This window comes from Ranitomeya imitator, chromosome 8 (assembly GCF_032444005.1).
Source record: "Ranitomeya imitator isolate aRanImi1 chromosome 8, aRanImi1.pri, whole genome shotgun sequence".
Taxonomy (NCBI): Eukaryota; Metazoa; Chordata; class Amphibia; order Anura; family Dendrobatidae; genus Ranitomeya; species Ranitomeya imitator.
In genome coordinates this window covers 193,287,472-193,315,222 of record NC_091289.1, presented here as the reverse complement: position 1 = coordinate 193,315,222, position 27,751 = coordinate 193,287,472, and the positions used below count along the sequence as shown (strand labels likewise).

Here is a 27,751-nt window from a genome sequence, read left to right as displayed (position 1 = left end):
GGGGGGGGGAGGACCGGGGATTCTGGGGGGGGGGGGGAAGGAGCGGGGAATCTGGGGGGGGGGGACCGGGGATTCTGGGGGGGGAAGGACCGGGGATTCTGGGGGGGGGGGGGGAAGGAGCGGGGATTCTGGGGGGGGGGAAGAGGACCGGGGATTCTGGGGGGGGGAGGACCGGGGATTCTGGGGGGGGGGGGGGAGGACCGGGGATTCTGGGGGGGGGGGAAGGAGCAGGGATTCTGGGGGGGGGGAGGACCGGGGATTCTGGGGGGGGGGGGGAGGACCGGGGATTCTGGGGGGGAAGGACCGGGGATTCTGGGGGGGGGGAGGACCGGGGATTTCGGGGGGGGGAGGACCGGGGATTCTGGGGGGGGAGGCCCGGGGATTCTGGGGTGGGGGGGGAAGGACCGGGGATTCTGGGGGGGGGGAAGGACCGGGGATTCTGGGGGGGGAAGGAGCGGGGATTCTGGGGGGGGAAGGAGCGGGGATTCTGGGGGGGAAGGAACGGGGATTCTGGGGGGGGAAGGAGCGGGGATTCTGGGGGGGGAAGGAGCAGGGATTCTGGGGGGGGAAGGAGCAGGGATTCTGGGGGGGGGGAAGGAGCAGGGATTCTGGGGGGGAAGAGGACCGGGGATTCTGGGGGGGGGGGAGGACCGGGGATTCGGGGGGGGGGGGAGGACCGGGGATTCTTGGGGGGGGAAGGACCAGGGATTCTGGGGGGGAAGAGGACCAGGGATTCTGGGGGGGGGAGGACCGGGGATTCTGGGGGGGGGGGGGGAGGACCGGGGATTCTGGGGGGGAAGGACCGGGGATTCTGGGGGGGGGGAGGACCGGGGACTCTGGGGGGGGGGGGGGAGGACCGGGGATTCTGGGGGGGGGAAGGAGCAGGGATTCTGGGGGGGGGGGAAGGAGCAGGGATTCTGGGGGGGAAGAGGACCGGGGATTCTGGGGGGGGGAGGACCGGGGATTCTGGGGGGGGGGGGTGGGGAGGACCGGGGATTCTGGGGGGGAAGGACCGGGGATTCTGGGGGGGAAGGACCGGGGATTCTGGGGGGGAAGAGGACCGGGGATTCTGGGGGGGGGGGGAGGACCGGGGATTTCGGGGGGGGAGGCCCGGGGATTCTGGGGGGGGGGGGAAGGACTGGGGATTCTGGGGGGGGGGGAAGGACCGGGGATTCTGGGGGGGGGGGGGGGAAGGACCGGGGATTCTGGGGGGGGGAAAGGACCGGGGATTCTGGGGGGGGGGGGAAGGACCGGGGATTCTGGGGGGGGGAAGGAGCGGGGATTCTGGGGGGGGAAGGAGCGGGGATTCTGGGGGGGGAAGGAGCAGGGATTCTGGGGGGGGAAGGAGCGGGGATTCTGGGGGGGGGAAGGAGCAGGGATTCTGGGGGGGGAAGGAGCAGGGATTCTGGGGGGGGGAAGGAGCAGGGATTCTGGGGGGGAAGAGGACCGGGGATTCTGGGGGGGGGGGGAGGACCGGGGATTCGGGGGGGGGGGGAGGACCGGGGATTCTTGGGGGGGGGGGGGAAGGACCAGGGATTCTGGGGGGGAAGAGGACCGGGGATTCTGGGGGGGGGGAGGACCGGGGATTCTGGGGGGAGGGGGAGGACCAGGGATTCTGGGGGGGAAGGACCGGGGATTCTGGGGGGGGGGGAGGACCGGGGATTCTGGGGGGGGGGAGGACCGGAGATTCTGGGGGGAAGGACCGGGGATTCTGGGGGGGGGGGGAAGGACCGGGGATTCTGGGGGGGGGGAAGGACCGGGGATTCTGGGGGGGGGGGGAAAGGACCGGGGATTCTGGGGGGGGGAAGGACCGGGGATTCTGGGGGGGAAGGAGCGGGGATTCTGGGCGGGAAGACGCGGGGATTCTGGGGGGTAAGAAGCGGGGATTCTGGGGGGGAAGGAGCGGGGAGTCTGGGGGGGAAGGAGCGGAGAATCTGGGGGGGGAAGGAGCGGGGATTCTGGGGGGGGGAGGAGCGGGGATTCTGGGGGGGGGAGCGGGGATTCTGGGGGGGGGGGAAGGAGCAGGAATTCTGGGGGGGGGGGAAGGAGCAGGAATTCTGGGGGGGGAAGAGGACCGGGGACTCTGGGGGGGGGGGGGGAGGACCGGGGATTCTGGGGGGAAGGACCGGGGATTCTGGGGGGGGGGGGAAAAGGACCGGGGATTCTGGGGGGGGAAGGACCGGGGATTCTGGGGGGGGAAGGGAGGGACCGGGGATTCTGGGGGGGGAAGGACCGGGGATTCTGGGGGGGGGAAGGAGCGGGGATTCTTACCGGGGATTCTGGGGGGGGGGAGGACCGGGGATTCTGGGGGGGGAAAGGACCTGGGACTCTGGAGGGGGGGGAAGGACCGGGGATTCTGGGGGGGGGGGGGAAGGACCGGGGATTCTGGGGGGGGAAGGAGCAGGGATTCTGGGGGGGGAGGACCGGGGATTCTGGGGGGGGGAAGGAGCGGGGATTCTGGGGGGAAGGAGCGGGGATTCTGGGGGGGAAGGAGCGGGGATTCTGGGCGGGAAGAAGCGGGGATTCTGGGGGGAAGGAGCGGGGATTCTGGGGGGAAGAAGCGGGGATTCTGGGGGGGAAGGAGCGGGGAGTCTGGGGGGGGAAGGAGCGGGGAGTCTGGGGGGAAAGACTGAGGATATTGGGGGGAAAGACCGGGGATTCTGGGGGGGGAAGGAGCGGGGATTCTGGGGGGGGAAGGAGCGGGGATTCTGGGGGGGGAAGGAGCGGGGATTCTGGGGGGGGGAAGGAGCGGGGATTCTGGGGGGGAAGGAGCGGGGATTCTGGGGGGGAAGGACTGGGGATTCTGGGGGGGAAGGATCGGGGATTCTGGGGGGGGGAGGACAGGGGAATCTTGGGGGGGTGAGGATCGGGGATTCTGGTGGGGGGAAGGACCGGGATTCTGGGGGGGGGGGGAGGTCCTGGGATTCTGGGGGGGGGGGGGGGAAGGACCGGGGATTCTGGGGGGGAAGGACCGGGGATTCTGGGGGGGGGGAAGGACCGGGGATTCTGGGGGGGGGGGGGGAAGGACCGGGGATTCTGGGGGGGGGGGGAAGGACCGGGGATTCGGGGGGGGGGGAGGACCGGGGATTCTTGGGGGGGGGGAAGGACCGGGGATTCTGGGGGGGAAGAGGACCAGGGATTCTGGGGGGGGGGGGGAGGACCGGGGATTCTGGGGGGGGGGGAGGACCGGGGATTCTGGGGGGGGGGGAAGGACCGGGGATTCTGGGGGGGGGGGAGGACCGGGGATTCTGGGGGGGGGAGGACCGGAGATTCTGGGGGGAAGGACCGGGGATTCTGGGGGGGGGGGAAGGACCGGGGATTCTGGGGGGGGGAAGGACCGGGGATTCTGGGGGGGGGGGGAAGGACCGGGGATTCTGGGGGGGGGGGGAAGGACCGGGGATTCTGGGGGGGAAGGAGCGGGGATTCTGGGCGGGAAGACGCGGGGATTCTGGGGGGTAAGAAGCGGGGATTCTGGGGGGGAAGGAGCGGGGAGTCTGGGGGGGAAGGAGCGGAGAATCTGGGGGGGGGGAAGGAGCGGGGATTCTGGGGGGGGGAAGGAGCGGGGATTCTGGGGGGGGAGGAGCGGGGATTCTGGGGGGGGGGGAGCGGGGATTCTGGGGGGGGAAGGAGCAGGAATTCTGGGGGGGGAAGAGGACCGGGGACTCTGGGGGGGGGGAGGACCGGGGATTCTGGGGGGAAGGACCGGGGATTCTGGGGGGGGGGGAAAAGGACCGGGGATTCTGGGGGGGGAAGGACCGGGGATTCTGGGGGGGGAAGGGAGGGACCGGGGATTCTGGGGGGGAAGGACCGGGGATTCTGGGGGGGGGAAGGACCGGGGATTCTGGGGGGGGGGGGGAAGGAGCGGGGATTCTTACCGGGGATTCTGGGGGGGGGGAGGACCGGGGATTCTGGGGGGGGAAAGGACCTGGGACTCTGGGGGGGGGGGGAAGGACCGGGGATTCTGGGGGGGGGGGGAAGGACCGGGGATTCTGGGGGGGGAAGGAGCAGGGATTCTGGGGGGGGAGGACCGGGGATTCTGGGGGGGGGAAGGAGCGGGGATTCTGGGGGGAAGGAGCGGGATTCTGGGGGGGAAGGAGCGGGGATTCTGGGCGGGAAGAAGCGGGGATTCTGGGGGGAAGGAGCGGGGATTCTGGGGGGGAAGGAGCGGGGATTCTGGGGGGAAGAAGCGGGGATTCTGGGGGGGAAGGAGCGGGGAGTCTGGGGGGGAAGGAGCGGGGAGTCTGGGGGGAAAGACTGAGGATATTGGGGGGAAAGACCGGGGAGTCTGGGGGGAAGGAGCGGGGATTCTGGGGGGGGAAGGAGCGGGGATTCTGGGGGGGGAAGGAGCGGGGATTCTGGGGGGGGAAGGAGCGGGGATTCTGGGGGGGGGGAAGGAGCGGGGATTCTGGGGGGGAAGGAGCGGGGATTCTGGGGGGGAAGGACTGGGGATTCTGGGGGGGAAGGATCGGGGATTCTGGGGGGGGGAGGATCGGGGATTCTGGGGGGGGAGGACAGGGGATTCTGGGGGGGGGGAGGATCGGGGATTCTGGGGGGGGGAAGGACCGGGATTCTGGGGGGGGGGGGAGGGCCTGGGATTCTGGGGGGGCGGGGGAAGGATCGGGGATTCTGGGGGGGGAAGGATCGGGGATTCTGGGGTGGGGGGAAGGACCGGAGATTCTGGGGGGAAGGACCGGGGATTCTGGGGGGAAGGACCGGGGATCCTGGGGGGGGGGATGGACCGGGGATTCTGGAGGGGGGGGGGGAGGACCAGGGATTCTGGGGTGAAGGACAGGGGAATCTGGGGAAAGGATGGGGGATTCTGAGGAAGTACTGAGGGACTCTGGAAGAGGACAAGGAATTCCTTGAGAGGACCAGAGAATTTACGAACTGACCTGGCATTCTGGGAGACGACTGATGATTCTGGGAAACGATCGGGGATTCTGGGGGGAGGACTGGTGATTTTGGGGGGGGGGGGGGAGGTCAGAGGTTTCTGAGGTAGGACAGAATTCTGGGGGAGGGCCGGGGATTCTGGGGCGAACCAGGGGAGCTGTGGAGGATCGGGGAATCGGTAATTTCATCGGATGCAGTGTACGAACAGTTGAGGAATTATGATTGAAGTGAGTAAAATAAATATTATTTTAACACCTTCTCAGCCAAAAACAGAAGACAGAAACGTGTCAGCCAACGGGGAACTATATTTTGATCGAGTCATGCATATCAGATCTCAAAAACTTTAGATACACCAGAAATTGGTAATTAGCGATGGATAGAGGTGAGAGAATAGATCCACAGAGCCCTGGTCCAGCAGCCAATGCCAGGATATTATGGCCACTGGACCTGAGCGAACCTCCCGCGAGAACCTCCTCCTACCAGAGCAGCATGGCATGTTGGCAAACATTGGAAATCTTACATTTTTATTCATGGATTTTTATGGTGATTCGGTTAACAGCGATATGTGAGAATACAAAAATAAATCCTTTTTTCCCCCATAAAAGCACCGCTTGTGTCTGTGGGCTGTGACTAGAGATTAGCTTCATGCACAGAAATCTCCAGTGTCGAGGGGACCAGTTTTTGGAGTAATGGAGGGACCTTTCCACTTAACTCCTAATTTTGTAAAACCTCTTTAACCCTTTTAAACCTAAGACTAAATTTTCACTTTTTGGAGTTGCAAACTCTACCAGTGAACATTATTTTGATTAGATTAAACTTTGCTCAATTTGTGTATTTTCTTTCACAGATATCTATTTATTTTCATTTTTTTTATTCAAAGGGACCACTGCAGGCAATCAGAGGTCGCCGATCAGCTGCAGCCTTCGCACTTCCGTCAAAGAGGGCGACCATTCATAAGACGTCCCGAAAGGCTGCAGCCAATCATGGGATCGCTGGGAGCCATCCGTAAAACTCTGAACTATCAACGTATAAAATTATTGAGGCTTTTAGGGGCTGATAGCAGCAAAGTCACAATGTAACGCTGCGATGGAGGAGAATTCCGCCATCCTAACATAACCGCACAGCAGCGAAAGGGTGAAGGCAGAGAAGGTGCCGCACCCCGGGCTGCTTTGTCATGTTGTCTTCGTCCATTGACTGAAGAAATCTCGATTCTGCAAGAAAAAAAAAAAAATTACAAAGAATAAAAAAGTGTTTTTTTATGAAAACCTGAACATCTGGTGAAGAACAAAGTAACAGAAATAAATGAAAAGTCAGTGAAGCGTGAAAACCGCTCAGTCCTCATACTTCACCCACTTTACTGATACCAAAAGAAATGTCTGCGGAGCGAGGAGATGTTTTCACGGACAAGACATCTTATCACAAGAAAGGTCGGGGTCTTCTGTCTACATGGAGCCAAGGTTAAGAACAACAAGCTCGGATTATTGACCGATGAGAAATTCACGGATTGGTTGAGGCGACACACAACACTGCGCCGCTCACCACAAAGCGCGCAAATCTACATGTCACATCACACGGAGAAACAGTCCAGTAGTGAAGGACAAAGTATCACAACATTCAGCACCGCTGTCAGGTTTACAGTGACACAGAGGAGCCAGAAGAGCGGCGTTTGATTTCTCCTACTCCCGCACTGATTAGGAGCACTTCACCTTCAGATTAAACAGTGTACATTTCTTTTAGCAGTGCAGGGGTTAATCTGCTCAGTTGAAAGCTCCTGGAAGCTTTCCTGCATTAAGGCTCTCAGCTGTTCACTGTTAACCACTCTCATCTCGTATATTATCTGGGCCCTGACTAGCACTCATTGTCAGAGGTAGCTTATGCTGCATGGCTGGAGGTTGTTAGTGGTTTTTATTGGAGAAGGCGTTTGGTGGATTTCTCAGTGACTTTTGCTAGCTATTGATTCTGTGACAATTCCCTTTCTTCTCTTATTTTGGTTCATCACATCCTCCACTTCACGGTATTTACCTTTGTTACATGTGTGACTATATTTGTATGATTGGCATTTTCCTTTATCCCTGTTCGTGTTACCTTGTTAGTCTGGTTGGTGTACTATGGTACACTTCTACTCCCCCCTTTCCTGGGTGGGGGAAGGGTACACACTGATGGCGGATTCAGGAGCTAAGGCAAGGTACGTGACCCTGGCGTCTTCACCATCAGAAGTAAACAGGGGAACAGGGTGAGCTAAGGAAGTAGCCCCTGTCACGGGACACCTGACAACAGAGTTGTGACAGCACCATTGCCCCTGATGTATAATATTTGGCCCCTGTGTATAGCATCTAACCCCTTGTCTCCCTGTGTATAACATCTGGCCTCATTGCCCGGGTATATAAAATCTGGACCCTCACCCCACTGTGAATAATATCCAGACCCATTGCCCCCCAGTGCATAAAATCCGGCCCCATTGCCCCCACTGTATAACTTCCAGTCCCCCAGTATAGAACATCCAGCCCTATTGCCCTTGGTGTGTAACATCCAGCCCTATTACCCCCAGTGTATAACATTCAGCCCCATTGGCCCTAGTGTATAACCTCTGGGTCCGTGACCCCCAGTGTTTACCATGCAGACCCATTCCTCACCTAGAATTTAATATCTGACCCAGTTGTCCACAGTTTATAACATCTGGCCCCGTCGCCCCCTGAAGTATAACATCTATAACTTGTGCTGCTGCAAGTTAGGGTCTACTGTAAAGTGAAGGTTTTTCTAATGTTCTTTTTTTTAAATGTCACTTCTGTACTAATTAATGATTTCATGTATATTATATATGCAGAAAAATGACATATGCCAATGATAAATATAAGCGCTGCCTTCTATTCTTGTGATGTGTGACCTCTGCCCTCTATTATAGGGAAATATAACACAACTAGATGGTGGCCTGATTCTAACGCATCGGGGATTCTAGAATATGTATTTCCACGTAGTATATTGCCCAGCCACGTAGTATATTGCCCAGCCACGTAGTATATTGCCCAGCCGCGTAGTATATTGCCCAGCCACGTAGAATATTGCACAGCCCACATAGTATATTGCCCAGTCACGTAGTATATTGCCCAGCCACGTAGTATATTGCCCAGTCACGTAGTATATTGCCCAGCCACGTATTGCCCAGCCACATAGTATATAGCACAGCCCACGTAGTACGGTATATTGCCTAGTCACGTAGTATATAGCAGAGCCACATAGTATATTGCCCAATCATGTAGTATATTGCCCAGCACAGAGCCACGTAGTATAGAGACTTAAAAAAAAACATATACTCACCTATAGCCCGTTGAAGTCCTGCTATACTCACCCTCCGCCGCCTTTCTCGCTCCTCTCCACGCTCCTGGGACCGCTCCATTGCAAGCGGCAGCTTCCGGTCCCAGGGCTGGTGTGAGCAGGACCTATGATGACGTCGCGGTCACATGACCGTGACGTCACGGCAGGTCCTTGTCGCACACCAGCCCTGGGACGGGAGCGGAAGCTGCCGCTTGCAATGGAGCGGTCCCAGGAGCGTGGAGAGGAGCGAGAAAGGCGGCGGAGGGTGAGTATAGCAGGTTTTTTGTTTTTTTTTATTATTTTTAACATGACATTTTTACTATTGATGCAGCATAGGCAGCATTAATAGTAAATAGTTGGGGACACACATGGTTAATAGCAGCGGTAACGGAGTGCATTACACTGCGGGCCGTTACCGCTGCCATTAACCCTGTGTGAGCGGTGAGTGGAGGGGATTACGGAACGGGCGCCGGGCAGTGAGTGCAGGGGAGTAGGGGAGGGACTAATTGGACTGTGGCCATCGCTGATTGGTCGCGGCAGCCATGACAGGCAGCTGCCGAGACCAATCAGCGAATGAATAACCGTGACAGAAGGACAGACAGACGGAAGTGACCCTTAGACAATTATGAATTATGTATATAGATTCTGGCTTCCTGCAGTCACCACTAGGGGGCACACATACACATACAGCAGATGTTATATTGGATTGAATGTTCTAGCTCCCTCTAGTGGCGGCTGCAGAGACACAGACTTTTACATCTGCAGTAGTCATGGAGTCCTCACCTCTACAAAGACACAACCTCCGAGGCAGCGCGAGAGTTAAACCAAATCTACACATTTAGGAACAGGAACGCTGCTCTGACAGCTCATAGAGAATAGTGTCAGTAATCGGTGCGGTGTTTATTATCTATGTGGTTCTCACCTCCAAAGTCAGCGACCACAGCGTGACCATCTTCATACAGCAAGATGTTGTGACTGAAAGGGAGAAAATGGAAAATCAAATATTTACATAAAACAAAGTAACAGTAATTTCACTGAGATCTGAGACAGTTACAGTATATCAAATCCTGTAATCAGCATGCAGCTCTGGAGTATAATACAGCATGTAACTCAGGATCAGTAATGTAATGTATGTACACAGTGACTGCACCAGCAGAATAGTGAGTGCAGCTCTGGAGTATAATACAGGATGTAACTCTGGATCAGTAATGTATGTACACAGTGACTGCACCAGCAGAATAGTGAGTGCAGCTCTGGGGTATAATACACGATGTAACTCAGGATCAGTAATGTAATGTATGTACACAGTGACTGCACCAGCAGAATAGCGAGTGCAGCTCTGGGGTATAATACAGCATGTAACTCAGGATCAGTAATGTAATGTATGTACACAGTGACTGCACCAGCAGAATAGTGAGTGCAGCTCTGGAGTATAATACAGGATGTAACTCAGGATCAGTAATGTATGTACACAGTGACTGCACCAGCAGAATAGTGAGTGCAGCTCTGGGGTATAATACACGATGTAACTCAGGATCAGTAATGTAATGTATGTACACAGTGACTGCACCAGCAGAATAGTGAGTGCAGCTCTGGAGTATAATACAGGATGTAACTCAGGATCAGTAATGTAATGTATGTACACTGTGACTGCACCAGCAGAATAGTGAGTGCAGCTCTGGAGTATAATACAGGAGGTAACTCAGGATCAGTAATGTAATGTGTGTACACAGTGACTGCACCAGCAGAATAGTGAGTGCAGCTCTGGAGTATAATACAGGATGTAAATCAGGATCAGTAATGTAATGTATGTACACAGTGGCTGCACCAGCAGAATAGTGAGTGCAGCTCTGGAATATAATACAGGATGTAACTCAGGATCAGTAATGTGATGTATGTACACAGTGACTGCACCAGCAGAATAGTGAGTGCAGCTCTGGGGTATAATACAGCATGTAACCCAGGATCAGTAATGTAATGTATGTACATAGTGACTGCACCAGCAGAATAGTGAGTGCAGCTCTGGGGTATAATACAGGAGGTAACTCAGGATCAGTAATGTAATGTATGTACACAGTGACTGCACCAGCAGAATAGTGAGTGCAGCTCTGGAGTATAATACAGAATGTAACTCAGGATCAGTAATGTAATGTATGTACACAGTGACTGCACCAGCAGAATAGTGAGTGCAGCTCTGGAGTATAATACAGGAGGTAACTCAGGATCAGTAATGTAATGTATGTACATAGTGACTGCACCAGCAGAATAGTGAGTGCAGCTCTGGAGTATAATACAGGATGTAACTCAGGATCAGTAATGTAATGTATGTACACAGTGACTGCACCAGCAGAATAGTGTGTGCAGCTCTGGGGTATAATACAGGATGTAACTCAGGATCAGTAATGTAATATATGTACACAGTGACTGCACCAGTAGAATAGTGAGTGCAGCTCTGGGGTATAATACAGGATGTAACTCAGGATCAGTAATGTAATGTATGTACACAGTGACTGCACCAGCAGAATAGTGAGTGCAGCTCTGGAGTATAATACAGGATGTAACTCAGGATCAGTAATGTAATGTATGTACACAGTGACTGCACTAGCAGAATAGTGAGTGCAGCTCTGGGGTATAATACAGGATGTAACTCAGGATCAGTAATGTAATGTATGTATACAGTGACTGCACCAGCAGAATAGTGAGTGCAGCTCTGAGGTATAATACAGGATGTAACTCAGGATCAGTAATGTATGTACACAGTGACTGCACCAGCAGAATAGTGAGTGCAGCTCTGGGGTATAATACAGGATGTAACTCAGGATCAGTAATGTAATGTATGTACACAGTGACTGCACCAGCAGAATAGTGAGTGCAGCTCTGGGGTATAATACAGGATGTAACTCAGGATCAGTAATGTAATGTATGTACACTGTGACTGCACCAGCAGAATAGTGTGTGCAGCTCTGGAGTACAATACAGGATGTAACTCAGGATCAGTAATGTGATGTATGTACACAGTGACTGCACCAGCAGAATAGTGAGTGCAGCTCTGGGGTATAATACAGGATGTAACTCAGGATCAGTAATGTAATGTATGTACACTGTGACTGCACCAGCAGAATAGTGAGTGCAGCTCTGGAGTATAATACAGGATGTAATTCAGGATCAGTAATGTAATGTATGTACACAGTGACTGCACCAGCAGAATAGTGAGTGCAGCTCTGGGGTATAATACAGGATGTAACTCAGGATCAGTAATGTAATGTATGTACACAGTGACTGCACCAGCAGAATAGTGAGTGCAGCTCTGGGGTATAATACAGGATGTAACTCAGGATCAGTAATGTAATGTATGTACACAGTGACTGCACCAGCAGAATAGTGAGTGCAGCTCTGGAGTATAATACAGGATGTAACTCAGGATCAGTAATGTAATGTATGTACACAGTGACTGCACCAGCAGAATAGTGAGTGCAGCTCTGGGGTATAATACAGGATGTAACTCAGGATCAGTAAGTTAGTAACATAATCCCCATAGTAAGTTTTGAAATAAACACAGCAAAAGTGAAATCTTTTATTTGAAATAAAACAGAACACCATGTTTGTTTTTTATTTTTAAAGAAATGTGTAAAATAGGAGGGACACAGCAGGCGCAGAATACAACTCTCATCATTGTCTCCTGGTGGCGCTGATCTCAGGGAGACAAAGCGACAATGATGAGAGCAGCCTTCAGCAGCCGGTGCCAGGGATCAGCGTGAACTGCACCACTTTTCCCAGGCGCCGGTACGTCACACTCGGATGTGACACATGGATACACGGATCTCACCAGTGCTGTTTTTTTCCTGTACACGAATCACCAGGACGTGTGTGAAGGAGGCATAAAACAGTGTTTTGGGGGGAATCTTTGTGTTGGTTCTTCTGTCCACAGTATAAACCTTTTTTTGTGAGTATTTCCGAAATATTTACCAAAAAGATCCATAGAGAAGATCAATAACGGCATCACGGAGGCTTAATGGACCTGAGCAGCCACCGCAGCCACGTCGTCTCATCTAACGATAATGTGATAGATCAGTAGCTCACAGCAGTTTTATAAATGGTCGTCATAGCAATTAATTATCTGATAACCGGCCATGAATAAATTCAAAGCAAAAGTTCAATGTGTTCATAAGAGAAAGGAGAGAATAGGAGGACGGACGGAGACAAACACAGGAATAATCAGCAGAATTTCCACCGAGAAGCCTGAAGGCCCAAACAGAGGGGCGCACGGGAGACGGCGCGTTCACCAAGAACCTGCCGGTAAGTAATGAAACATTGTATCGATACTGAATCCGTGACTCACAGTTTATTCCAGGCTCGTTACTTTAGCCCATTACATCTCATGCCATAAATGTGTGTTTTTTTCCACCTGGTGTAAACACCGCTGTTCTCCTGAATCCGGAGATGTTTTTCTTTTGTTCCTGCTCCTCTCCATTCCGGAGATATGGCCCCATCTTCCCTGTAGATAGATCTACTCTTATTAGTCAAGTAGGCGTGGTCATCGGATCTTCTCTGCAGACGTGTGCAGCCCTGTTGGCTAAAACACTACATTTTATAAACAAAAAAAGAGGAGGCCGTATATCAGGAACAGAGAGGAGCAGCAACAAAAGAAGAACATCGCCGGGTTCAGGAGAACTGAGGCTTTCTTCATTTATATGGTAAGAGTCGGCTCCTCTTTAATTTAAAGAAATAAGATGAATATTGGAGAAGAATTTACAGGAAAAGCAAAATGAGAACTGAGATGCAAAAGATTGCTCAGAGATCTGCGCTCAATTTTACCCTCATTCCTTGTTGTACAGCGCCTCTGTATAGAGTCGCCTCCTAAGCTGCCGAGTCCTAGAAGCTGCCGAGTCCTAGAAGCTGCCGAGTCCTAGAAGCTGCAGAGTCCTAGAAGCTGCAGAGTCCTAGAAGCTGCAGAGTCCTAGAAGCTGCAGAGTCCTAGAAGCTGCAGAGTCCTAGAAGCTGCAGAGTCCTAGAAGCTGCCGAGTCCTAGAAGCTGCCGAGTCCTAGAAGCTGCAGAGTCCTAGAAGCTGCAGAGTCCTAGAAGCTGCAGAGTCCTAGAAGCTGCAGAGTCCTAGAAGCTGCTGAGTCCTAGAAGCTGCAGAGTCCTAGAAGCTGCAGAGTCCTAGAAGCTGCTGAGTCCTAGAAGCTGCAGAGTCCTAGAAGCTGCAGAGTCCTAGAAGCTGCAGAGTCCTAGAAGCTGCTGAGTCCTAGAAGCTGCTGAGTCCTAGAAGCTGCTGAGTCCTAGAAGCTTCTGAGTCCTAGAAGCTGCTGAGTCCCGGAACATCTGCCATTGCCTGCCACTCTGCAACTTTAACTGTGTGCATTGTTCCCAGGAGCCCGACTTCTGCCCATCAGTCATTTACTGAAAAAGGAAAACACCAAACGAAACGGCAGAAAAAATAATAATAATGGCAGCACGTCCTCGCTTCATTGAATATTATGGCCCATATTAAAATAAGATATTTGTATAGAAATATATGTAGAATTCCACATATGCTAGGAAATTAACCACGTCCCCTACCTCCTCCTCACTGTCCTGTACCTGGCTGTAGAGAACTGCCTGCAGCAGGAGCCTCCCCCCTCTGCCCTGTCTCCAGTAGGACAAATTGATGGAAAGTCCCTCCTTGTTGGATAAACAAATTCCTAAACCTTTAACTGATCGCCAGCTAAAATGGAACAGATCATCAAGATTTTTTTTCCTCAGGACTTCTACAAGATTCATTGGGTTAGAAACATGAAAAAACTCCTTCAGGCTGAGAAACAGCGGTGGCGGGATTGTACTCCATTATTTTCTATCGTTTAGACCTCTTACACACGCCTGATATTTCCGGTACTGGAGTAAACAGTACCGGTACCATCCATGTCCATGTGTAACATCCATGTGCACCATCACTGTGACACATACAGGCATCTGGGAAAGCAGTACAGTTAGCGCTGTTCCCAGGTGCTGAATTCAACTCTTATGTCGCCTGGTGTCCCTGCGATCAGCACAACCAGGCGACGCTGATGACAGTTGTAGTCAGCACAGTCCGCCTGGGAATAGCATTAACTACAACTCTCATCATTGTCGCCTGGTGTCCCTGCGATCAGCACAACCAGGCGACGCTGGTGATAGTTGTAAACAGCACACGCCGTTTTTGTATCATGCGTATTTAATTATTTTCCTAACCAGTTGAGGGAAAGCTGACAAGCTGGGGGCTGGTGTTATTATTCTGGGAAGGGACCAATAGTCTGGGAATTAATAACAGATCACAGCTGTTTGCTTAGCCTTTACTGGTTAGAAAAAGGGGGAGCCCCTCAAAAAATGATATGTGGCCCCCCTAATCTTTACTAACCAGCAAAGGCTAAACAGACAGCGGCGGTCTCATGATGCTCCCCACCAGTAATGTGACCCCCTTACCACACCATCTGGAGCACACAGAGCTGAGTGCGAGAACACTGCGACGTGTCATCAGCGTCGCCTGGTGTCACAGGGAGACCAGGTGACAATGAAGAGAGCTGCCTTCAGAACCCGGCGGCTGAGAACAGCGACAACTGTACAGCTTTTCCCAGCTGCCGGTATGTGTCACACTGATGACACATGGATGTTATTGGTGGGTCATCAGTGCACAGGTGCGGGACGTATTACAGTCCGTGCTTCCGACAAACAACGGACATGTCTTTATGTTTTGCACACATGCACACGGTCCGTGGAAACACACTGACCTGCGCACCGATGGGTCTACGTGTGTACGTGTCTGCGGTACGTGTGACAACGGTCACCACACGTAGCGGACACACTGACGTCTGAAGGAGGCCTAATGCTAAGTTTGGCGTTTTTTTTAAGGTTCTGTGAAATCCATATTTCCATTTGGATGGAAATTCGTGCCAAAATTTGGACGAACTGCTGGATTCAGATTTCGTTAGAATCGGTCATCACTACCAACAATGGCCAAGTGCAAACCCCTCTGCTCCATCCCTTGTCTGTGGCTCTGTCGTTAGTGGCCGCTACACCAGTAAATCGCCCGTCATCAAAAGTGAACAGAAATCAAAAGCAGCGTCTCCCGGAGCTGAAATCTGCATCTCCCCATCCTCCGCCATCTCCATACGCAGCGGAGCGGTCAGACGCCGCCAAACTGCAGCCGCATTCAGCCGCCGGGGAAACGTTTACAGGGGAGGGGGGGCAGGGTTAAATTTATCTAAATAAATGGGGTGTAAAATGTGAATTTCTACATGATAAAAAAAAACAAAAAAAAAACGGAAAAAGACAAAATCCTCCTGGTTTAAGCAGAACGGCCTTATCGGAAATCAGATTATGCAAATGACTTTGTGCGCGAGCATTTCTAGCGCTGCGATATGTAAAATGATTCGTTTTATTACGAGCCTTTGAAGTCATGGAAACAGAAATCTTAATAAACGGAAAAAGATTTTAGGCATCGGCCGCATCAAACCGCAGACAGTGGCAGCGGATGTGAGGGAGCGGGCTTTGTGCGCCGGTGCCGCTTTGTGTTACCGCGTACGGGCGATGTCGGCTATTAGACGTAATTGCATGTAAAGCATTAGGAACAATTCCTAACAACATTTTTTTGCTTAATTGTAAAAAACAAAATGGTGAAAAAAAAAAAAAAAATTATATATATATATATATATATATATATATATATATATATATATATATATATATATATATATATATATATATATATATATATATATATATATCGCTAACATGGCCCACCGCGGCAGCACTCCGTCCGGTGATCCATGTGTCAGTGCATCCTCCTGTCATCTTCACTCGGCATCGGGTCATTTGTGGTTTTCACTTTGCCAGAGGCGCTGACTAGTCCTTGGGTGACGCGCTTTGCGTTATTGTGGCGTCATGATGCGCCACTTTTTTGGTCTCACGTATTCATTACAAACAAAGCGAGGACACACGGCGCACCGGATGGGAGGCTGCACTTTAACTCCCTAACGACGTGGGTATTTTTTCTTTTTTGCACTTACTTTTTCCCTCCCCTTCCTCCAAAGAGCAGGAACTTTATAATTTGGCCGTTTACATCGCGGAACGACGGCTCGTATATTTCTGTGACAAGTTGTAGTTTAAAAATGACGCCAATCATTTTACCAAATAATGTGCCGTAAAACGGGTAAAAAAAATTGCAAGTGCAGTGAAAAAAAAAAGAGCAATTCCGCCATTGTTATTCCCAGGTGAGTGCGATTATGGAAAAAGCAAACTGTTATTGTGTTTTTATTATATTTTAGTAGTTAAACATAGAACTTTATAAAAATAAAAATATTTGTATCGCCATGTTCTGAGACCTGTTACTTTTTAATTTTGAGACGCAGGGATTATTTTTGGGCTTAGAGCTGTACCATTTTATTGATAATTTTTGGGGTGCATAATGTGTTTGGATTACTTTTTATTGAATTGTTGAGTTGTGCAGTCCATTAAAAAAATGGCAATTCTGGCGTTTTGATTTTTTCTATTTGGATTTTAACGTACGGGTTAAATAATTTTCAATTTCGGTTGATCAGGCTTTGATTTTTCCAGCGATAAGAAATAAATATATATATTTTTTCTTTATTACCTTATATTTTATTTCGTCATCCGAGGGGAGGTGAACCTCCAAGCATTTTTTTGTTTAGAAGAGTATGGGCAAAAATAAGTTGATCACGGCGATCGGCTGTAATCTGTAGATGAAACTGAAGACAAGTGGTAGATTTTCCAGCAGTGCCTCCGCAGGCGAGATGAAGCATTACATGGTGCCTATTGCCATAAAGACGATGTCTGTGTAATGCAGGCACTTGATGGGTCTTTCTGAAAGAGACACTTTTTGCAGCTGATCTCTTTTACAGCCATTTGATGTGTATCGAGTCATTAATCGGGTGTTTTAGAAATAAAAAGGAGATGGCTAAGATTAGAAAGACAATTTTGCATTTTTTTCCAAAAACACCGCCACCTCGTTCCACAGGTTGTGTGTGGTACTGCAGCTCTGCGCTGATTATTTCAAAGAAGCGGAGCGGCAATTCCTCACACAGAATTTGCTGCTGCGGGTCCTTACAACAAAGGATAAGTTTAGTCAGCGGGTTGAGAGGCCCCCCATATGGCTACTTTTGGATCCCTGATTTTACAAGGACTATCACGCGATGAATCCAGTATGGAAAGCATGGAGGAACAAACACACCATAAGCTGGCGCTTTCGGGGGTGTTACCGAGCGGTCCTGCAGACATTTGGAGAGAGGCGGTCCGGCTCTGATTGGTCCAATCTCCTTTGCTACATGTTGGAAAGACTCCTCTCTGTAGACAATGTATCGCTATAGATGAGAAAATCTTTTGAAAATTGAATTCTTGGTAAATATTTGATAAGCGGCAAATTGTGGTTGTGCCGACAGACTCTGTGTGTAATGTTTATTCAGTGTTTTAAGGCTTTCTATCCCAATCTCCATTGGTGAGCTCTGACGTCCTCTCATTATCCAGGTTCGCTACGATTTGGCTGCTGCATTTCCTGCCTTGGCTTTTATACTGGCCACAATGGTCCTTCCTACACCGTGTTTGTTATTTCACAGTTGCATGGCATTATGTAGACTCCTGAGATGACTGCGCCTTCTCTGACCCTTGCAACTCTTTGTGTAAAATGGCGGTGGAAAATTTTTTTAGCCAGTTGGCGCAAATCTCACAGATTTGCTCATCTCTGATTGCTAAGCAAGAAGCGGATGAGATTTGGTCTTAGCGTCATGGAAAGATTTCGGAAAAAGAATCAACCACCTGCCCCTCTAAGTGACAAACCCCCGGCTCCATAACAGGAGGGCTCCCAATCTTTGCCCTGGGGCCCGCTCTCCTCCATCTTCACCATTGGTACCAGGTACCTTTAGATACATTGTAACAAAATGTCTTCAGCACACAAATATATCCTTTAATCCATATTAATGCCTCCTATCGCTGCTTACTGCAAATGTAATGGTAAAGTTCTCCCTCCCACCACAAATGAAGAAATATCTCCAGTAAGACGCTTTTTATGCTGCGAAAACCTTATGGGGACATAAAGCGATTCACACGTGGAGGCTTATTACTTGAGAGCGTCCCATTGCGAGTGCTACTGCTTAGCCAGGACATATTCTACAGCAGACGATAAAACAAATGTGCTTCCTAAGCTCGGGAAACAATAAAGCCTATAAAATACTAAATGATACAGCAAATAAAGCCGAGACGGAATGAAAAAAAAAAAAACCTAATTGTTCATACAGTCGGAATTGATCCGTGCAGAATCAGAAGGTTAGAAACATTCAAGAGAAAAGAAAAAAAAATGAAGTATTTAAGCTACGGACGCATAACAAATGGAAATGGGAAATTGTGTTGGTATCTGCTCCACACAGATGCAGAAGATCTCGGAATTGTTATTAAGCAAAATGGTTACATTCTGTAATAAGCGGAAAGCACTGCCGGAATATAAAGGACCGTTCTAGTTACAATTCAGATTAACGTCAATGGCGCAGCAAGTTCTAAGGTAAAGACATAAAAATATAAAATATAGGGATTTCACTCAACACAAATTGCATGTTATGGAAAAATCTTTGTTTTCTGCTCATTGTGGCCTCCTGTTCACCATTACATTTATCGAATAGTCGATGAAACCTGAAAAATATAGAAATTATCTTTACACTAAAGAGAATATCAATATTGTACCCACGATTACTGCTACCTAAAAAATATACCTACTATAATACTGCCCCTATGTACAAGAATATAACTACTATAATACTGCCCCTACGTACAAGAATATAACTACTATAATACTGCCCCTACGTACAAGAATATAACTACTATAATACTGCTCCTATGTACAAGAATATAACTACTATAATACTGCTCCTATGTACAAGAATATAACTACTATAATACTGCCCCTATGTACAAGAATATAACTACTATAATACTGCCCCTACGTACAAGAATATAACTACTATAATACTGCCCCTACGTACAAGAATATAACTACTATAATACTGCCCCTACGTACAAGAATATAACTACTATAATACTGCCCCTATGTACAAGAATATAACTACTATAATACTGCCCCTACGTACAAGAATATAACTACTATAATACTGCCCCTACGTACAAGAATATAACTACTATAATACTGCCCCCTATGTACAAGAATATAACTACTATAATACTGCTCCCTATGTACAAGAATATAACTACTACATTACTGCCCCTACGTACAAGAATATAACTACTATAATACTGCCCCTACGTACAAGAATATAACTACTATAATACTGCTCCTATGTACAAGAATATAACTACTATAATACTGCTCCTATGTACAAGAATATAACTACTATAATACTGCCCCTATGTACAAGAATATAACTACTATAATACTGCCCCTATGTACAAGAATATAACTACTATAATACTGCCCCTATGTACAAGAATACAACTACTATAATACTGCTCCCTATGTACAAGAATATAACTACTATAATACTGCTCCTATGTACAAGAATATAACTACTATAATACTGCCCCTATGTACAAGAATATAACTACTATAATACTGCTCCTATGTACAAGAATATAACTACTATAATACTGCTCCTATGTACAAGAATATAACTACTATAATACTGCCCCTATGTACAAGAATATAACTACTATAATACTGCCCCTATGTACAAGAATATAACTACTATAATACTGCCCCTATGTACAAGAATACAACTACTATAATACTGCTCCCTATGTACAAGAATATAACTACTATAATACTGCCCCTATGTACAAGAATATAACTACTATAATACTGCTCCTATGTACAAGAATATAACTACTATAATACTGCCCCTATGTACAAGAATATAACTACTATAATACTGCTCCCTATGGACAAGAATATAACTACTATAATACTGCTCCTATGTACAAGAATATAACTACTATAATACTGCTCCTATGTACAAGAATATAACTACTATAATACTGCCCCTATGTACAAGAATATAACTACTATAATAATGCCCCCTATGTACAAGAATATAACTACTATAATACTGCTCCTATGTACAAGAATATAACTACTATAATACTGCCCCTATGTACAAGAATATAACTACTATAATACTGCCCTCTATGTACAAGAATATAACTACTATAATACTGCCCCCTATGTACAAGAATATAACTACTATAATACTGCCCCTATGTACAAGAATATAACTACTATAATACTGCTCCTATGTACAAGAATATAACTACTATAATACTGCTCCTATGTACAAGAATATAACTACTATAATACTGCCCCTATGTACAAGAATATAACTACTATAATACTGCCCTCTATGTACAAGAATATAACTACTATAATACTGCCCCCTATGTACAAGAATATAACTACTATAATACTGCCCCTATGTACAAGAATATAACTACTATAATACTGCTCCTATGTACAAGAATATAACTACTATAATACTGCCCCTATATACAAGAATATAACTACTATAATACTGCCCCTATGTACAAGAATATAACTACTATAATACTGCCCTCTATGTACAAGAATATAACTACTATAATACTGCCCCCTATGTACAAGAATATAACTACTATAATACTGCCCCTATGTTCAAGAATTCATTTGAGCTCAAAAGTTTACATACCTCGACAGAATTTTTGCTTTCTTGACCTTTTTTCAGAGAATATGAATGACTAAATCGTGGCCGGATTCTAACGCATCGGGTATTCTAGAATATGCATGTCCACGCAGTATATTGCTCAGCTACGTATGTCACAGGTTAAAAAATAAAAAATAAACATATACTCACCTTCCGAAGGAGCCCTTGTAGTTATGTCGCCTGCGTGCGGTGCACTCGGCAGCTTCCGTTCCCAGGGTTGGTGGCGCAGGACCCGTGATGACGTCGCGGTCACATGACCGTGACGTCATGGCAGGTCCTTGTCGCATACCATCACATCGCATAGGTAGCATCAATAGTAAAAACTTGGCCACACAGGGTTAATAGCGGCGGTAACGGAGTGAGTTACCCGCGGCATAACGCGGTCCGTTACCGCTGGCATTAACACTGTGTGAGCGGTGACTAAGGGGAGTACGGAGCGGGCGCCGGGCACTGACTGCAGGGGAGTAGGGAGGGACTAATCGGACTGTGGACGTCGCTGATTGGTCGCGGCAGCCATGACAGGCAGCTGGCGAGACCATTCAGCGACTTGGATTCCATGACAGACAGGCCGCGACCAATGAATATCCGTGACAGACTGAAGGACAGACAGAAAGACGGAAGTGACCCTTAGACAATTATATAGTAGACTAGCTGAAGAGCCCAGCGTTGCCTGGGCATAGTAAATATCTGTGGTTAGTTATAGCACCTCACTTCTCTCATTTTCCCATCACGCCTCTCATTTTCCCCCTAACACTTGTCATTTCAACCTCACATCTGTCATTTTCTGATCAATCCACTATTTTTCCTCACTCCTCTCATTTTGCACTCACACCTTTTCATTTTCACCTCACACCTCTCATTTTCACCTCATTACCTCAGTATATACATGTTTGTCATCTCCCTTATATATAGTATACATCTGTATGTCATCTCCTGTATATAGTATATACCTGTATGTCATCTCCCCTGTATATAGTATATACCTGCTGTGTGTCATCTTCCCTATATATAGTATGCACCTGAATGTCATCTCCTCCTGTATATAGTATATACCTGTGTGTCATCTCCCCTGTATATAGTATATATCTGTGTGTCATCTCCTCCTGTATATAGTATATACCTGCATGTCATCTTCTATATATAGCATATACCTGTATGTCATCTCCTCCTGTATATAGTATATACCTGTATGTCATCTCCTCCTGTATATAGTATATACCTGTGTGTCATCTCCTGCTGTATATAGTATATACCTGTGTGTCATCTCTCCTGTATATAGTATATATCTGTGTGTCATCTCCCCTGTATATAGTATATACCTGTATGTCATCTCCTCCTGTATATATATGTACCTGTATGTCATCTCCTCCTGTATATAGCATATACCTGTATGTCATCTCTCCTGTATATAGTATATATCTGTGTGTCATCTCCCCTGTATATAGTATATACCTGTGTGTCATCTCCTCCTGTATATAGTATATATCTGTGTCATCTCCCCTGTATATAGTATATACCTGTGTCATCTCCTCCTGTATTAGACCTCGTTCACACGTTATTTGCTGAGTATTTTTACCTCAGTATTTGTAAGCTAAATTGGCAGCCTGATAAATCCCCAGCCAACAGGAAGCCCTCCCCCTGGCAGTATATATTAGCTCACACATACACATAATAGACAGGTCATGTGACTGACAGCTGCTGTATTTCCTATATGGTACATTTGTTGCTCTTGTAGTTTGTCTGCTTATTAATCAGATTTTTATTTTTGAAGGATACCAGACTTGTGTGTGTTTTAGGGCAAGTTTCATGTGTCAAGTTGTGTGTGTTGAGTTGTGTGTGGCGACATGCATGTAGCGACTTTTGTGAGATGAGTTTTGTGTGGCGACATGCGTGTAGCAACTTTTTGTGTGTCGAGCAAGTTTTGCAAGAGCCTAGTTTTTGCATGTGGCGAGTTCTGCGCGTGGCGAGTTCTGCGCGTGGCGAGTTTTGAGTGGCGACTTTTGTGTTTCGACTTTTATGTGGCAAGGTTGGTGTATGTGTGGTGAAATGTGTGCCGAGGGTGGTATATGTGTTCAAGCACGTGGTAGTGTGTGGCGCATTTTGTGTGTGTGTTCATATCCCCGTGTGTGGTGAGTATCCCATGTCGGGGCCCCACCTTAGCAACTGTACGGTATATACTCTTTGGCGCCATCTCTCTCATTCTTTAAGTCCCCCTTGTTCACATCTGGCAGCTGTCAATTTGCCTCCAACACTTTTCCTTTCATTTTTCCCATTATGTAGATAGGGGCAAAATTGTTTGGTGAATTGGAAAGCGCGGGGTGAAAATTTCACCTCACAACATAGCCTATGACGCTCTCAGGGTCCAGACGTGTGACTGTGCAAAATTTTGTGGCTGTAGCTGCGACGGTGCAGATGCCAATCCCGGACATACACACATACATTCAGCTTTATATATTAGATTACACCAAAACCTTTCCTCCACTCATGGTTGGTGGTTATTGTCAGACTACTGTGTTTTCTCTTTTTGAATCAATTTTTAAATCATAATGACAACCCAAAATATCCAGATGACCCTGATCAAAAGTTCACATACCCTGGTGATTCTGGCCTGATAACATGTGCAGAAGGTGACACAAATGGGTGTGAATGGCTACTAAATGTAACATCCTCAGCTGTGACCTGTTTGCTTGTAATCAGTGTGTGTGCATAAAAGCTGAGTGAGGGATCCAGACAGACTCTTGCATCTTTCATCCAGCCACTGACGTTTCTGGATTGGTGCATTGCCAGTAGGGCTGGTCTCCTTAAGGAAATCCAGCACCTTCCAGCAGATGCAAAAAAAGGGCTTCTCTTTCAGCGGGGCGAGTCCTGCTCTGTACTGATGGGGTCAAGCCTCCCGAAACAGCTGTCTGCAGACGGATTACAAGTATGCCTGGGTCATGCTGCAAGGCTCTGAACATGGACTTATTTATGGAGCGGCTTTCTCCACTAAGGGGCAGTAGTGAGACTGGGAGAGAGCTCCCTTGCATGCTGCCATCAATGACATTGTGTCGCCGTAGTATTAGCAATAGCGCCATCTGCAGTCAGTAAGATGTAAAATGAAATGTAGATGGAGCCAATGCACATGATGGGGGTAACTGCAGATAAAGGGTCCACGTTTATACCGAATGTGGCTATAAATGACCCGGCGTCCCACTTCTGCACATTCATTATAGACGTTGTATACCGGACACTGTGCTCACCCAGATGCAGAATGTCGCCGTCATTTTCCGTCATGCAGCGCCATAGATGGGAATCAGATACGGCAACTTAACAAGATATTAACTTTTAATTAAGGCGATGTTTAACCCTCACCACTTGAGCTTTCAGTTTAGAATTAATTACGTATCTCATGCGTAGGAGAAAACCCAATTCTAAGTAGTACAAGGTAATTAACCTACACAAAGTAATACGGATCCTGTGTAATTATCGCAGGGACGGCGCTGTGCTTACACGTGATAATGGGTCTTTATTTATTTATTTAGAAGTGAATCTTATCAAACTCCTACAGAATTATGGAAACAGCGCCACTCTGTGCACAGGCTGTAAGCGGTATTGCGGCTCCGCACCATTCACTTCAATGAAGCTGAGCTGCCATTTCAGACACAACCCATAGACAGGTGTGGTGCGGTTTATTGAGATAACCGGGCATGTTTTTTTTTTATAAATCTGTGCAAATCCTTTTATCATTATAGGGTTATTATTTCCAAAATTCAATCCATCAATTTTAGAATCGAGGGGGTTCCAGCGCTCAGCAATAACTTAATTATCTCCTATAAACTTCATATTTTAGATATGACCCATTAGTATAAAGTTTCAGAACTTTTTAAATACTTTTATTTTCAGTTCTTCAAAGTTTCTAAGATCTCTGCGGTCCGTCCGATGGTAGAAACAGTCTTGTGATTCCGAGCCCGAGCCCGGCCAGGACATACCCTAGAAAACCTGCAATGTCCGGCGCTGCAGAGCCAAGTGAGCGGCAGATAATTTAGACACTATTTACACACGTACATGCACTGACAGGCAGCAGACATCTTATGGATTAAAGCATAAAGGGGGAGTTTTGCTAACGCCTTTATCCAAGTTATCTGAAGTTAAAAACTCACAAATGTTGGAACTAGTTTTGCTAAGAAATTTGCTACTTTTCCTATTTTGTGCTACATTCTTGCCACTTTGGAAACATGGGAGGAAATGTGAGAGATTTAGAATATTGGGACTTTTTAAAAAAGTTGCAATTATCAGTGTAGAGGAAGATTGGAGGGTGAAAGCTGGAATAATATTTCTGGAGAGAACTGATACATACAAAGACGCCACATGGATCAGACATCGAGCAGAATGTTGGGAAAAGTAACGGCGACGGAGCCACAAGGAAAACGGAGTTCAAAAATTCCACTCGGAAATTTCCCATAAAACGGTAGAAAGCTGCAAACTGTTCTCTAATGCAGTGATGACACTGTGGATTTGCCGTTTTTGTGTTTAGTTTTTGGTGTTTTTTTTAATAGTTTTTCATTTTGCACCCAATTTCTTCTTCTAATTTGCACCTTTATTAAAGTCTATTTTATGTGATCTCCTGTTGTTGGTTTTGGAGTTTCCAGATGTTTTCGGCTGATACATCAATTCTGACTTTTGCATAAATGTTCTCTTGTTCCTATTTAGCATGGAGTAATTTTACGCAAGCTTGATTTTTTTGTGATGTTTTAGGGGAACACGCAACTTGTTCTTTGCGCGAAGTGTTGAGTGTTATATTCTAATAAAGGACAAAATTATTATTTTTTTCTTGCGCAGTTGAAGACTAACGTGCAACATTTTTGAAGGATCACAAAACTTTGTTCTAAAAAAGGTGCACAAAAGAAAAAAAAAAAAATCATTATTCGATAGTTGACATTTCGAAGAATTTGGTGCGAAATAATAAATAAAGACAAAGGCAAGGAATGCCACAAGACAACAACACAAAAAAAAAAGAATCGGGGCCATTACTGCACAAAATAGGCATATTTTATAATGTTTGCATTTTATCCCTATGATGTTTAGGGATCTTTCTGTTGTTCCCTTTTTTTTTTCTTTGCACCAAATTCTTCTTGTCCATTAATGCTCTTTTTTAAAAAAAAAATTTTTCTTTTACCTTTTTGGTAAACTTTTAAAGCCAAAAGTTGCAGAATTCTTTAAATTGTGTCGATTTGTGCAAGAAAACAAAAAAAAAAAAAAAGAAGAGATTGTGCACTCCACCAGTGTACTGGAGCACAATTGCGCAAACATTTTGCGTCATTATGAAAAAACACAAATTATTACATAGACTGATCTGTCTCAGCGTGGGAGAAGTGACAAGGCCGATACCTTTTTTCCTTATTTTGGAGAGATCAGATTTACTGGTCATGAGAAATATAGAGTTGAAATCATATGTAAATCAGACTAAGTGCACTGGGGGCGTGTCAATGCACTTGGAAGTAGCAATTTGATCATAAGGACACGCCCCCAGTGCACTTACCACCTGATTTGCATACAACTTCTAATCTAGATTTCACATGATCGGATCTCTACATAAAAAAGCGATCGGCTATGTCACTTGTAACCATATACCGACAGATTCCCTCCAAAGTCCAAACCAGCAGAAGTCTGCAGATGTTAATTGTGGGCTCAGCTCTGCTACATCTGTATTACCGCTCCGAAGCCGTGATACTCACATGGACTAATATTAACATTAATAACTCTGTATATTAGGTCTGCAAGGATTATATTATCCATATAAATGCTGTCGGGGGAGGGGACGCGAGACCCTCACATATGGCGCCATACAATGAATCTCATATTTATGACACTTCACAGCCTATAAACAATCATAGAGAAAGCATTGCCCCTGGCTACCTGTTCAGATCCCGGTGGATGATGGGGTAGGTCAGGTTGTGAAGATATTCCATGCCTTTGGCGACATCCACAGCAATAATCAGCTTCGATTGCAAGTCAAGATTCCTGCAGCAAAAATTAAGTAAAAACAATTACATTCCATATAGAATGTCCTCGGACTTACCCTATATATTGGTAAATAACATGAGCCCAGAATAAAAGCATAAATGGGGTGTGGGGAAGTATCTGGCCCCTTCTGGCTGCTCACTTATATCACACACTCACATTTCTAAGTTACAAAGCTCAAGTTTTCTGCTATTGAGTTCCAAATCCTCTGTTTTCCTTCACCTGCCATGAATGTAAAATGTTTCTTTTTTACTTTTTTTTCAATAGTAACTAGACTTTTTTTTTTTAATTTATACTGAAAGAGCTGCCTAGTTCATGCTCTTTTAAAAGCTGCTTTGAACTGCTGCTCTAACAAGAATCTGTAAAGACACAATTTGCAGACACAAATCCTATCCGAGCATAGAGGAAAGGCACAGAGAAGCTTAGGCAGCAAGAGTGCTTGTAAATGGTGTTTTACAGATTCTTGCCAGAGCAGCAGTTCAAAGCAGCTTGTAAAAGAGAAAGAACTAGGCAGGTAAAACGTATTGGGGAGAGAAGGAAGCAAAAAAAGGTTAAAAACTCTTTGTTAAAGTTTTATCAAACCTTGTTCAATGTTCATTTACTAGGATATCGGCATGCATTTATTAATCCGTTTCCATCAGTTTGATGGTGCTAACTGGGCCCAAGAATTGAGCAAAAAGTTGCAAGTTGGAGTGTTTCAAACTGAAAGGGGTGAAGTTTATGTTACCCCCCCACCCCAAAGTAGGTACTACTGGTAAGGTCGGGGCTGGGACAAGACTTAGACATCTCTGTTACTCCAGCAGAAATGTTGCTAAGTATTTATTTAGCCACTTAGACACAATTA

The 27,751-nt window shown here is 47.2% G+C and overlaps 1 protein-coding gene across 1 annotated transcript in view; it reads right to left on the bottom strand.

Moving 5' to 3' along the window:
• The window catches only part of TNNI3K (TNNI3 interacting kinase), a 167,825-nt gene that overhangs the window by 91,402 nt on the left and 48,672 nt on the right, over positions 1 to 27,751 (bottom strand). The window contains exons 17-19 of the mRNA XM_069738278.1: positions 26,803 to 26,907; positions 9,125 to 9,177; positions 6,049 to 6,101 (exon numbers count right to left, since the gene is read on the bottom strand). Coding sequence (XP_069594379.1) covers positions 6,049 to 6,101; positions 9,125 to 9,177; positions 26,803 to 26,907 — 211 coding nt within the window. The remainder of the gene's footprint in view (positions 1 to 6,048; positions 6,102 to 9,124; positions 9,178 to 26,802; positions 26,908 to 27,751) is intronic.